Source organism: Eptesicus fuscus, chromosome 20 (genome assembly GCF_027574615.1).
Source record: "Eptesicus fuscus isolate TK198812 chromosome 20, DD_ASM_mEF_20220401, whole genome shotgun sequence".
NCBI classification, from domain to species: domain Eukaryota; kingdom Metazoa; phylum Chordata; class Mammalia; order Chiroptera; family Vespertilionidae; genus Eptesicus; species Eptesicus fuscus.
Window position 1 is genome coordinate 40,010,960 of NC_072492.1, and position 13,635 is coordinate 40,024,594.

The window sequence follows — 13,635 nt, forward strand, 5'->3', positions numbered from 1 at the left end:
GGTAAACTTTGTGGCCTTCTACCCTGGATGCACCCCCAAGGTCACCCCCCATTGTCTTCTATTCCTCTATTCTAAGTTGGGCAAGAAAGTGGTTTCTGGATGCCCACCCCCAGTCCTGTCTGCACATTGGACGGTCAGCCCCGTGAGGGTAGGGACTTTGCATCTTGGCGCTCCATAAGCGCTAATGGAACTAAATGCCACTAGTTACATCTGTACCCTGGCCTCACCCGTCCACCAGGCACCGAAGGTGAGAGGGCCAGCGTGCCAGGGATGGAGCCCTTCCCCTCCTCTTCCACCCATTGGGCCACCACGACTGGACTCACCAATATAGAGGTTTCCTTGGTCCTCCTCGTCCTTATAGCTGTATTCGGATAAATCCCACTCCTTCCGCTGAATCATGTAGCTGTTTCCTTCAGAAGGATGTGGGGAGAGGGAGTGTAAGTCACCACCCCTTTCCTCCACCATGTCCAGGCCCCCTCCCCAGAGAAGGATAACTGTAACCTCTTAAAGTATTTGTGTGCACTTGGCCAGGTGCAAATCACTTATTCCTCTTTATTTGAACAATTCTGTGAAGTAGCCTGGCTGGTGGAGCTCAGTGGTTGAGCACTGACCTATGAACTAGGAGATCAGGGTTCGATTCCCAGCCAGGGCACATGCCCGGGTTTCGAGCTTGATCCTCAGTAGTAGGGGCCGTATAGGAGGCAGCTGATCAATAATTCTCTCTCATTGATGTTTCTATCTTTCTCTCCCTTCATCTCTCTGAAATACATAAAAACATATTAAAGTAAAAGTAGCCCTAGCTGGTTTGGCTCAGTGGATAGAGCATCGGCCCATGGGCTGAAGGTCCTGGGTTTGCTTCCAGTGAAGGGCACATACCTTGGTTGCAGGCTCGCTCTCTGGCCTTGGTCGGGGTGCATGCAGGAGACAACCAAGAGATGTGTCTCTCACATTGATGTTTCTCTTTCTCTCCATCTCCCTTCCACTCTCTCTAAAAATCATGGAAAAATTATCCTCGGGTGAGGATTAACAACAACAGCAAAAAAGAGTGATGACCCCCGCCCCCCCATTTTGCAGATGAGGAAAGTGAGGCTTAGGGATGAGGAGCTAGTTGTAGGGACATGACTGGAATCTGGTCATCGTGGAGACTAGATGACACTTCCCCCACTCTGGACACTGATGCCAGACTTCATGCCATTATCTCCTCCTAGTCTTGCCCCCAAACTGGGGCTGCCCACCTGGCCCCTGCTCCCCGGGGCTACTGCTGGAGAGTACCTGCGCTCCACCAAGGTTCTAAAGGACCGGGGGGGGGGGGGGACGGCGGGGGGCGAGGCAGGAACACAGGAGCGAGCAGAGAGAGGCCTCCGTTCAGGTGAGCACAGAGCTCTGACTAAAACCCAGGCCAAGGGACGAGATTCTGAGCTCCCTCTGCCTGTTGGTTCTACAACAATAGAGTACAGTAACAGGAGATGGGTGGCTGCTGCTACAGCCTGTGTGGTGGAGAAAATCAGAGGCAGGGGTGTGGGCCGTGAGGCGTGTGTGCCCTGGTAGTTACAAGCATGGGTCTTGGTACAAGGGAATACTCTGCAGCCCCCAAAAGATTGACCTATATGTCTTGACATGAAAAAAAAATGCCCAGTTTACTGAAAAGTGAACAAAGTAGCAGAACAGCCTGTTCGGTGTGATTCTGTTTGAGTGTGTACTAAAGGTACCTCTATGTTCTAAAATAAGTGTGGAGGGTCCACGAGATGGAGTGTACACTGGGAAATGGGACAAGGCAGATGGCTGATGGCAGGGAGGAGAGGAGGGGCACTCTTTATTTTACCAAATCCTACTGTACCATTTAGTAGTTGTACCAGGAGCACGTTGTGTTTTTTATTTTTATTTTATCTTTTTTATATTTTTATTGATTTCAGAGAGGAAGGGAGAGGGGGAGAGAGAGAGAAACATCAATAATGAGAAACATTGATCAGCTGCCTCCTGCTCTCCCCCCACCGGGGATGTGCCCGCAACCAAGGCACATGCCCTTGACTGGAACCGAACCCAGGACCCTTCGGTCGGCAGGCCTACGCTCTATCCACTGAGCCAAACTGGTCAGGGCGCCTGTTGCGTTTTTTAAATCAGTTTTTAATAGGTTACACTAGACTCAGGTGGACCTGCATTCTAATTCAGGTTTCCTAGCTTGCTGTCGGCAGGTTTCATAGCTTACTTCACTTCTCTGAGGCTCGGTTTTCTGTGAAATGGGTACAATAATACTTGCCTCATAGAGTATCTGAAGGCCAATTAAGATAATACGTGTAAAGCCTCTGGCACGTAGTCAGTGCTTTCAAATAGTAGGGCTTGTGGTGGCTGCTGATACTGGCAAAGGGGGTCTGTCTCCTCTGCCCCGCCGTGTGGAGGGTCTCGAACAGCTGTCCCCGTGGCTACCTGGGGCGGGCGGTCTCGGCTCCTCCTCTGCCCCTAGGGTCCTCACCTTTCCAGTTGTAGGCACCGGGAGCTCCGAAGTACACCGTGTTCTTGGTGAAGCCACCGCTGGTGCCCAGCTGGCACATGCCCGTGTCCAGGTAGTCGGTGTTGCTGTTGCACATCTCGTTGTGGTAGGTCTGCCAGTCATCATTGTGGTCCAGCTTGAGGTTGTTGCCCCGCACGTAGCACTTGCCCACCATGCGCCACTGCTCCTCCGACCCCGACCACAGCACCTGGGTGTAGCGGTGGGCACAGACCTGGGGACCCCACCCCAGCACACGGCCTGAGCCCGCAGCAGGGACTCGGGGCCAGCGGTCCCTTGGTCCTGTGCACCTCTGGCTGGGCGGGAGAGGAGCGGAAAGGGGACCCCTAGCTTGTTTTGCTTCCCGCAGGGAGGCCTGCACCCGCATCTCCCTTCCAGAATTCAGAAATCTGCTCTGAAGGTTGGAAACGCTCTTTGGAAGGCCACAAGGTACTGGATTTGAGAGTGGCTCAGAGATTCTGGCAAAAGGAAAAGGGGGAAGGATGAAGGAATGTGGGTTCAAGCTCTCAGGTCTTAAAGGAGCTAGATCGCCAGCCGATTAAGGAACTTGCTTCTCTGCTGTCCCCACATGACCCTGCCCTCTTAACGAGAGGACAGCTAACAACAACAGCAGCAGCTAAAACGGAGTGCTTACTACATGCCAGACACAATTCGAAGCTCCTCACATAGGAAGCCTTTTCAGCCTCCTAACAACACGATGGAGAAGGGACACTTCTCAATTTTAGAGGCACAGAGAGGAAGTCCCTGTTTAAGATCTCACATCTCGGGAGAGGCTGTCCGGCTCTGAAGTCTAAGCTGTTACGCACTAGGCTGCGCTGCCTCTCCCATAGCTTCCCCCAGCACACGCTCGGCAAATAGTTCTGGGGCAGATCAATCAGAACGGGATGCGTGTACAGCAGCCAGGGGCCGGGCAGAAATCGAGCACCGGGCCTCCTTCGCTTACTTTCTGTGTCCCTTCCAGCTGTGAGCGTCACTCCCACTGGCCCAGCCTGACCTGTCACCACTAAGTCCCTGGTGCTGGCACAGTGCATGGCGCACAGTAGGTGCTCACGAAAACACTTGTTGGAGGAACAGAGAGATGGGTGAGCAGACAATACTGAAGCACTCAGGATCTAGAACTGCCGTAAGTGGGTCCTAGCCCCACACGGTCCATGACAGAGGTCTAACGTAAGGTGTTTGAGTGAAGTGATGCAAGCCCGGAGCTTAACACAGTGTTCAAATGTGGAGAGCACAGCAGTGACGGCTGTGGAGGTGATGACTGAAGGAAAGTGGGCACACTTTCTAGAATGCTGTAAATACGCGATTTCTTGAACAGATGTTGGTAACACAGGTGTATAATTTTCAAAACTCGATGAAACTTACAATCTGTACATTTTGCTGTATGCAAATTTTATATCAGCTTTAAAAATATCTCTCTCTGGGACTCAGAAATTGAGAGCCCCAGGACCCAGCTGGCATGGCTCAGTGGTTGAGCATTGACTTATGAACCAGGAGGTCACGGTTAGAATCCCAGTCAGGGCATATGTCCTGGTTTCGGGCTCGATCCCCAGTGTGGGGAGTGCAGGAGGCAGCTGACCAATGAATCTCTCTCATCATTGATGTTTCTCTCTCTCTCTCCCTCTCCCTTCCTCTCTGAAATCAATAAAAATCTATTAAAAAAAAAAAAAAAAGAAAAAGAATGGGGCAGGAGGTGACAACTGCTAAGGGAGCAGGCCCTCAGACCCAAACCAAGTGAGCTGGGGTCAGCAGGACTGTCTCTCTCCCGACAGCCAGCCAGCCTCCCCGGAAGGAGCAAGACCAGGCCACATGGCCTGAGGGCCTATCTGCCCTTTTCTCTTTGCTGTTCCTGTAGCTGTTCCCACGAAGGGTGAGCAAGCCAGGGGGTAGCAGGGGTGGGGCAGGGAGGAAGTGTGATTCAGACAGGACCCAGGCTATGCTGGGTCTTGGGAGAGTGCCAGGACCCCTTCCCTCTCCCCTTCCCCCGCCACCCGCTCCTCCCCCCCCCTCCCCGGCCATAAATGCAGGGTTGAGACACAGAGAGCCATAGACTAGTCACTTGCAAAGCCCCAGCTCATGACCAAAGACCCCCTCTGTCCTCTGATTTCTCCACAGCTCGGGGGAGATGAAGGAGAGGGCTGAATGGGGGGAACCGACCTGAGTGTCCGCTTACCAGGACTCTGCCTGCAGGGCCCTGGCTGGCCACAGTCACCCCAAGCCACATGTCCTCAATTCTGTGATGGTCAGGGTCATCTGTGGGCATGGGAGGGATCATGGGTTAGGGCACACCATCCTCCCAGTGCCCAGAACTTCCAGAGGGAGGGGCTGGTCCCTCTCAGATCCTCCACTCCAGCAGGGCAGCTGTCCCTCCTCCCTCCTCCAGCTCCCCACAGTCTGAGCTCCACAAATCTCATATGGTCCCATTCTCCTCTAAGACTCCCTCTTCCCAGCTGGACAAGAAGTGACTAGAAACTGCCCAGGTGAGCCTTCATCTCCTCCAGGTCATTTCTCTCTTTGCTACCCTCTCCACCAGGCTCCTGACCCAGCACTGACCCCCCCAGTCCCTTCCCCTCACTTTTCTCTGTGATGTCCATCCTCTCACAGTCGTTCTTGTGGGCACTGAGTGGGCACAGGTACACAGCACCGGTCCGGTTGGTATAGCCATCAGACATGGCGAGGTCACGGGGAGCACCAACCAGGAGCCTGTGGGGCAAGGAGGTAGGGGGCCTGGGCTCAGACTCCCCAAAGCCCACTTCAAACAGCTTGCTGTTTAACATGCATTTACTGAGCATCTGCTCTGCCAGGCTGTGTGCCAGGCTCTGGGGTCAGGAGTTAAATGGGTCCCAGCCCCCTGACCTCTAGGAGCATGCCCGTAGGAGAAGGCCGGCAGGAAGCAGACCTCTGCAGAGGAACAGGGTGCAAACCAGCCCCGATTCTGCATGAGGGGCAGCCAGGGAAGAGGGGACCTGGTCTGAGTCTGAGAATGATGACCAGGCCGCCAGGTGAGGAAGGGGAGGAAGGGCACTGCAGACATATGTGTGGCGTGTGCCCGGGGCCAGGAAGCATGAGCAAGCAGGATGACTCAGGTATCTGCAGGGTCCTGGCACAGCTGGAATCCAGGAACCTGGGGAGAGACAGAGTGCAGGGTGCAAAGGGCCTTGGGGACCATGGAGGGATATTGAGCAAGGTCAGATCTGGGAGTGACATGGTCAGAGCTGGGCGTGACATGGTCAGAGCTGGGAGTGACATGGGCAGATCTGGGAGTGACATGGTCAGAGCTGGGAGTGACATGGTCAGAGCTGGGAGTGACATGGTCAGAGCTTGGAGTGACATAGTCAGAGCTGGGAGTGACATGGTCAGAGCTGGGAGTGACATGGTCAGAGCTTGGAGTGACATGGTCAGAGCTTGGAGTGACATGGTCAGAGCTGGGAGTGACATGGTCAGAGCTTGGAGTGACATAGTCAGGGCTGGGAGTGACATGGTCAGAGCTGGGAGTGACATGGTCAGAGCTGGGAGTGACATGGTCAGAGCTGGGTTTTGGAAGGAATGCTTTGGCCTCTGAGATGAAGGCAGACCGAAAGAGAGCAAGCCTGGAGGAATCCTGGCGCAGGGCTCACCTTCCAGGAGGACCTGGGAGAAAGCGTGTAAGAGGTGGCGTGGGGTCAGTTGTTGGGACCCTGGGTCCTTCCACTCTAAGCCATCTGAGGACTTAGATCTGGGAGGAATGGACCCATAAGGAATCCGAGTGGTGTTTACACCCCCCCCCCCTCACTGCCACCTGAACACAGGCACACGGGTACTGGGTGGGACTGGGTACTTGACATTTTGGACATTCTGTCCCCGGGGCAGTGTTCTTGGAAAGTGGGAATGCGAGTGGGCATGGGTGAGGACTATCACCTTGTCCCCAGCCTGCCCATCTGTAGGGACATTGATTACAAGTTCCCACAAGGATGCTTAGGGTCCCAGCCACCCATCCCTACCAGAGAGGTGACTTGAGGACAGAAAGGCAGGGGATTCGCCTCGGAATAATATCTCAAGAATCCTTGGACCACCAACATCAGAAACCCCTGGGATTTGGGTTCAAAAGGCAAATTCCTCAGCCCATCCCAGACAACCTGAACTGAATATGAATATTAAAACCTGCATGTGTAACATGTACCACACATATTGTACACCCAGTTTGAGAACCCAGTTCCACCACTCCTTACTCTCCCATCGCATCATCTCTCTGTAGCCTCTGGACCTTCTGCCAGGACCGCCTCTTGGATTCTGATGGGCCCAGCCTCCTGGGTGGCAGGCACCTCCTAGGAGCCCCTCCATGGGGCCCCCGCAATACTAGCACCCGGAGGCTCCCAGCTCAGAACTCAGGCGCTGGGCCTCTTGCCAGAGTCTGGAAGTGCCAAGCCATACCCCGCCTGCAGCTCTTGCCTGGAACCTGTGAGTGAAGGTTTCAGGGAGTGGGCAGGGCGGGGCCTAGGCATGCCAGGACTTGGGTGCCTCTGCCCACTGGGTGTCAGGAATGCACGGCCTGGAGGTGCTGGGAAGGGGGTGGGGCCCCTGCCTGCACCTTACACCTTAGCTCAGCCCTTACCCCGGGGAAGTGTTAGGCAGTGCCAGGCAGAAAGGCTGGCAGGGGGCCAGTGTGGCAGCCAGGCCCAGTTAGTCACCCTCTGCCTGAGCTCAGGAGGGTGCCTGGTGAGCCGACGCCTGACCACCTATGGACACCCACCCCTAGGGAGCCTGACAGGTGAGAGAGGGAAGCCTTTCGAAAGGAACATTCCAGCTGGGGAGCCTGAGGGTCTGGTTGTAAGATTTGTTCTGCTAAAGGGGCCATTTCCTTTCCCTTTCTGAGCCTTGAGTGCCTCGTCTGTGAAATGGGGACAGCAGCTGTCCCGGCAACCTCCAGGGTTGTTGGGGAACATATGGGGTCTCTCTTTGAAGGGACTTTCTGACTATGAAGCCATGGTCGATGTGCACACTGTCGTTCTGATTACTGAGGCACCAGGACTGGCCCCGGCGCATCCCAGGCACCCGGAGTTTCCGTTCCACCAGGTTAGGGAGCCTGGAGCAGAGGACAGACAGCAGAGTCCAGTTACTTAGAGGGGGCAGAGGATGGGGCACAGCAGCACTTCCAATGCCTAAGGGACCAGGGCAGCTGGAGTCATTCCAGGGTGGGAGCTCAGAGTTGGCTGGTGGAGGCTCGGGTCTTGCCACAGTGACCCTGAAGGGGCGGGTCCAGGCCTCAGTGGGCGAGAGGAGGCCAGGTTGCCTCCCAGGACTGCAATGCAATGGAAGTGTTGCTGCTCCTGCTGCTGCTTGCCCAAGATGTCTGAGGGAGTGAGCAGAGGGACCCCTCCTCTTAGCCTCCTGGGGAACCAAGCAGGCAGAGCTGGGCACAAAGGCAACTGAATTGAAATAAATCCCCTTGCCATCTATACCCTCCCCGCCCTTGCCCCAACCAGTCTTGTGCCTACTGATGGACGGTAGGGCCATGCCAGGCCCACATCCCAAGCCCCTCCCTCCCCAGAGATTCCACAGGGAGCCCCCACTCCCACCTCCTGGAGTATTTTTAGCTCCCACTTGGCCTGTTCAGAGGCCCTTTAAGGCCCTCTGGCTCCCAGCCCAGGATCCAACGGGTCTGCAGTCAGAGGACTGCGAGTGGATGGAGGAAGGTGGGGTGCAGAGGGTCAGATGCAGCTGCCTCCAGCCACAGCCAGATGTGGGAGAACCCAGAGGGTGGGAGAGACCTTACTGACATGCAAATGTATTACAAATGAATATGCAAATGAGCACTCTGCTGCCCGCTGTTGGATCTGGACCCCTTCTAGACCACCACTGAGCCCACCCTCCCAGCAGCGGTCAAAAGGAAGGAGGCTAGGAGGGAAGCTTTGCCCAGCCCCTGGAGCAAGAGGAGAGATCAGACCAAACCTCTCCTGGAGTCTGGGCTGGGGTTGGTGGGCAGGGAGCCCCTCCGGGAGGTAGGGGAATGGGTAAGATGACCTCTTAAAGGCTTTCAACGAGCTGCCTCCTCACCCACTCCTGTGGCTCCAGCCAGACAGCCCCTCCTGGCCCCTGGGGAGCCCCCTGGAGCCCCAAGTTCCGGAAAAGCACTTCCTCACCCCTGCCTCTCACTCTTTGACAGTTCAAGGCTAATGGAGCAGCCAAGTAGGAAGCAGTAGAATGCGAGGGGAGTGGGGTGTGAGGCCCAGGGGTGTCAGGGCACCAGGCTGGCTCACCCCAAAGAGAAGAAGGCCCCCCTGGGATACTGGAGTGTGGGGTGATGCTCAGAGAAACAGGCTCCTCCCCTCAGGGGTGGCTCCAGTGGGACGATTTCAATTAGCCTGGAGAGGGCCAGAGGGTCCAGCACTCAGGCTGAGGGGCCCCCATGCCTTCCTCCTCAGGGTGCCCTTCCGCCTCAGGGCTAGAAGCTGGCTGGGGAGGGGGCTGCCCCAGCTCTGAGCCCGGGGTGGGGTGGCAGCAGTTCTCAGTTGCCTGGATCCCAGCTGTGTGCCAACCTGGCTGCCGGAATTAGCCATCTCCCAGAGGCCGCTCCTGTGGTAGCTGAGACGGCAGCCCTCTCTGTCCTCCCCTTCCTTCTTATGCTGCCCAGCCAGCCCCCTCTCCTCTCTGGTGACTCAGCCCTCGAACCAGAGCCACAGGCGGGAGGAAGGGAGAGAATGAGGGAGGACGGGAGAAAGAGACCTCGGCCCAAGCCTCCGATGAAAAGGAACAAGGCCGGTTTTCTCATTGCTTCTCCCTCTCCCTGGCTCCTCAGTATTTTTTGCATATTTGATCCCTTAGGGCATTCTTCATGTCGCCTAACCTCAATTACTCTTTCCCCTTTGTTTAGCTCTGACCAAGCCCCTTTCTTCCCCTGCCTCCCACCCAATGGAAAGCTCCTGGGCCTGGCTGGTCAGCGGGGAGAGCCCGAGGCGAGGCCGCTCGGACACACGCAGCCTTCTGCCTGCAGCGGCAGCTGCTTCGCCCATCTCCTTTGGCACGAGCCTTGGCGGCTGCCAGGTGGCTGCTCTGCCTGGGGAAACATGTTCTAGGAGAGCACAGCAGGTAATCCTGGCTCCTGCCTCCCTCGGGGATGACCTCATCTTCCAGGAGGCCCAGCCACCCGCACCCCAGGCTTCCCAGAAACCCTCAGTGCCAGGCAAGGGCGAAAGGGAGAGAGGGCCCCGGAGGTATCTCCCACAAGGTCAGGCCAGACCGGGACACTGGATTCCCAGGAGGTGATGAAGAGCAGGTGCTATGGGCCAGGGAGCCAGTGGCCATCTCCCTGAGGAATAGCCCTTCTGTTTCCCCAGGGGTCCTCACGCACCCCACCCAGGGGTCCTCACGCACCCCACCCAGGGGTCCTCACGCACCTCACCCAGGGGTCCTCACGCACCCCACCCAGGGGTCCTCACGCACCTCACCCAGGGGTCCTCACGCACCTCACCAAGAAGCCTCTGCCCCACTCCTCACCCCTCAGGTCCAGCGACTGAGAAATTGGGGCCTGGGTTGGGGTGAGCCTCTTAGGTTGTGGGCAGGGAACCCCAGTCCGGAGGTGGAGCTGATGGGGAGCAAAGAGGGTCCACTCCTGGGTTTTTAACCGTTTCTGGAATAAAGCCTTCTTTGAGAATATGATGAAAGCTACACTCTCCCTGCTCCCACCCCCAGAACAACACACAGAAACACACATGACTTTATATGTGCTTTTGGGGATCTCTGCACCTCTGGAAAATCTCCTGTGAGCCCCAAACGAAGAGTCTGTTCAGGACCATGGGACCTTTCCCTTTTCCGAAGGGACCTCGAGGCTAACAGAATAGAAGACTGTGACTGGATTGCTGGTTCCCCTGAGCTGCGCACTCGGGCAGCTGTTCACATCTGGCTACACAGCTGGCTACAGCGAAGCCCAGCTGGGCCAGCTGGCTCTCCCCAAGGGCCAAGGAGCAGAATTCAGTGAGACGAGGCGATGAGCCAAGATCTAGAACCACCCCTGGGGAAGACCGAGGATGCTGAGTGACCCGGAAGTCTATCTAGAACTACCTGCTTCTGGGGTTCATTCGTTTTAGAACCTCTGGGCTCTGGTCAGGCCTACTGCCACCTCTCGCTGCCCAGGGGGAAAAAGTAGAACTCTGCTCAGCCATCTTGGGTGAGGCCCATGGAGAGTGAGGGTGTATCCAGGTCCCAGCAGGAGCCCTCAGCGGCCTTGGCGTGTGCAGAGCATTTGACACACGGTATCTCATGGAAGCCCCACTCTTACCCCATGAAGAAGGTGTGCTGTCCGCCTTCCCCTGACATGGGAGGAAACGAAGGCCCTGGTATTAGTGACAGATGCGAGAGACAGGAAATGGGCAATGGAACTCTGCAGCTTCTTCTCTCCCCACAATGCCAAGTGGCCTTTTCTAGGGCAACAGAGGCAGGAAGGAGCAAGAGAGACCCAGGTCCAACCCAACGCCTCTTTGGGGGAAACTGGCCCAGAGAAGGGACATATCTTGCTCAAGGTCACATAGCAACGGGGGGGAGGGTGTTACGGAATCCTTTATTGACTCCGGCTTCCCATTATTCCCTCTTGCTTCTCTGATCTTCTCTTTACACGATGCTGCCTTAGCATGGAAAATCTTTTTCCGGACCGGGGCAGAGAGAGCACCATTTATAGAAACTTGTGTTGATGGTCACTTAGAGCCTCCAAAAGATGGAGGACTGGCCAGGGCCGGACCGCAGCCGCTGGGGCAGGGCCGCAAAGGCTGCGGCGACCTTAGCCTCTGCAGAAGTTACGTGGGATTGAGGCCAGTCCAGGTAGGCAGACTGGGCAGAGGCTGGGCCAGCAGGGCAGGAGCCAAGTCTGGACTTTGACATTCCTCAAGTTTACCAGCCTCGGCCAGAGTTGGAAGAGGTTTCAACACACCCTTTTTATGACCACGTCTTCTTGCTCAGAGGATCAGACACCGGGGGGTGGGGGGGTGGGGGGCGGGGCAGAGGTCGGGTAGGTTACCCAACTCAAAGTGACGGGGCCTGCCTGACCTGTCCTAACCACCTTCCCTCCCTGGACAGCCCTCCTGGGACAGCCTCACCTCCCCCAGCGGTTCTCTTCCCGAACTGCCTGGTGACCTCCAGAGTCTAAGGCGGAGACACATCCAAAACCTGGACATGCCCCTCAGGGCATGAGTGTGTGGTGAGCGTGGAGGAGGGGCACGCAGAGGCTGGATGCCACCTCCTTCCCCTCGCTCCCCTATGCCTAGCTCTTCCCCTCCTCCTTGTAGCTGTTGGGGAAGGAGAACAGAAGGAACAGAAAAACACATTTCCCTCTTCAAACCAAACAAACACTCTCAGGGTTAAAGATCCAACATGAATCTGTGGAATGCAGGAAAGATTGCTGGGAGGGTGTCACTGCTGGCCTAGGGGTGAGGGGGCAGGACACCAAGCAGGATTCGGGACAGCCCCTCCTCTCTCTTCTACTCCCCCACCCTCAAGGGGTCAGAGGGAGGCCCCTGGACAGCTCCAAACGCCCAGACTCATCACCTCACCCTCCAGCTGCGGAGAGGCTGAGAACCCTTCCAGTCTGTCTCTGCAGAGGGTGTGGCTGGCGTGGCCGCAGACTTAATGGGAGGTGTAAAGGGAGAGAGCTTAAAAGCATGTGCCTATAGGTCCTCCCCAGGAGACGGGTAAGGGAGATCCAATAGGCATCTATCTTGCCGTTTCCCCCCAGCTCCCATCCCTGGAGAATAAGAGGCATGCGGTGTGCTAGGTACTCAATTCACAGAATGGAAGGGGCTCAGGGGAGCGGAACCCCAAGGCTGCTCTCCAGAGAGGTTTAAAGGGCTGAGGGGCTGCGTCTAGACAGGTTCTGGCTGGGTCAGCACTTGCCAATGATTACTGCCCCACCCCCCATCCCACGCCTAATCCCTTCACTTCCCGCCAAATCTCGGCAGCAGGAGGGCTGCCCAGGTCCCCACCCCCTTAATCTTTGCTCACAGTAGCCGGAGGCCCGTGGGCCAGGACTCCGACTCAACTCCGGATCCGCACCCTGCACACACACACACACACACACACACACACACACTCTCGGCCACTCCACCCCCGCCAGCCTCACTCACAGGTTGCGCTGCTGCGGCTCCGTCTGCCGATGGAGGGCGACCGAGTAGCCGAAGAGGCTGCCCGGGTTCCCGGCCTCCTTCACCACCAGGAATCGGGTGTCCAGGTTGAAGGCGGAGGCGACGCGACCGCCAGCGGCCACAATCAAGGCGAGCGCGCAGAGCGTCGGGCGCAGGACAGGGGTGGCGAGGCGGGGGCTGGGTCCCATGGATGCGAGCGGGAGCGGGCACCCGGGCGAGAGCGCGTGAGGACGCGGAGCTGGGAGTGCGGACCTGTTCACCTGCCCGCCGCACCACCGCAAAACTCGGCCCGCCGCGTCCTCAAGCCCCGCAGCGCTGGTCGGTTTCACATCCGCTCCAGGTCTGCGCTCTCAGGTGCACTCCGAGGTCCGCGGGTCTCCGGCCAGCCCTGCCTCTGGTCGCCGCGCCCCCACCCCGGACACCCTGCCCCACAGCTGGTCCCGGCCGCGCCCCCTTGGCCGCACAGTCGACTTCGATCCCGGCTCGTGACGGATCTGGGCTGGCAGACCCGTAGACCGCAAGGAGGCCGGGAGGGAGGGGTGCTTCCGCGCGCCCCGCCTTCCCACGCCCAGCGCCGCACCTCCCCACCTTGCGCGCCCAGCCGCGCTCCCTCTCCTTCCGGGGAAAGAGAAAAGGTCCGGGCTCCGCCGCCGCCTCTTAAAGGGGCAGCACCGCCCCGCCCTCCTCATCCTCCCCCGTACGGCTCCGCCCTCTCCCCCCAAACACCTGTCGAGAGCCCCCGAAGGCTTGGAGTCCCCCTCCCCGTCCCTGGCTTCTCCCAAGAAGCGTCTCCTTTTGATCAAGATGGATTGGCCGGGCGGGGCTGGGGGTGGGATTTGTCCTGACGGTTTTGCTGCGGCAGCTACTGCTGTTGCAAAGGCCGTTCCAGGCGTGGCCACCTCGGCCGGCCCTGCGGGGAGAGCCTGGCGAACTGAGCTCCGCGCGCCGCCGCGGGCTGCGCAGTCCGACGCGCCTCCGCGGTGCTGGGAGTCCCTGCGAGGCGGCTGGCGGTCTCTGGGCGTTCTC

At 57.7% G+C, this 13,635-nt stretch overlaps 1 protein-coding gene across 1 annotated transcript in view; it reads right to left on the minus strand.

Annotated features, from left to right (window-relative positions):
* ITGA3 (integrin subunit alpha 3) overlaps positions 1–13,277 on the minus strand; it is a 28,134-nt gene extending 14,857 nt beyond the window's left edge. Inside the window, exons 1-5 of the mRNA XM_008153714.3 lie at positions 12,592–13,277; positions 5,079–5,206; positions 4,677–4,756; positions 2,471–2,720; positions 324–410 (exon numbers count right to left, since the gene is read on the minus strand). Of these exons, the coding sequence (XP_008151936.2) occupies positions 324–410; positions 2,471–2,720; positions 4,677–4,756; positions 5,079–5,206; positions 12,592–12,797 (751 nt within the window). The 5' untranslated portion in view covers positions 12,798–13,277. The remainder of the gene's footprint in view (positions 1–323; positions 411–2,470; positions 2,721–4,676; positions 4,757–5,078; positions 5,207–12,591) is intronic.
* Positions 13,278–13,635: the final 358 nt, after the last annotated feature.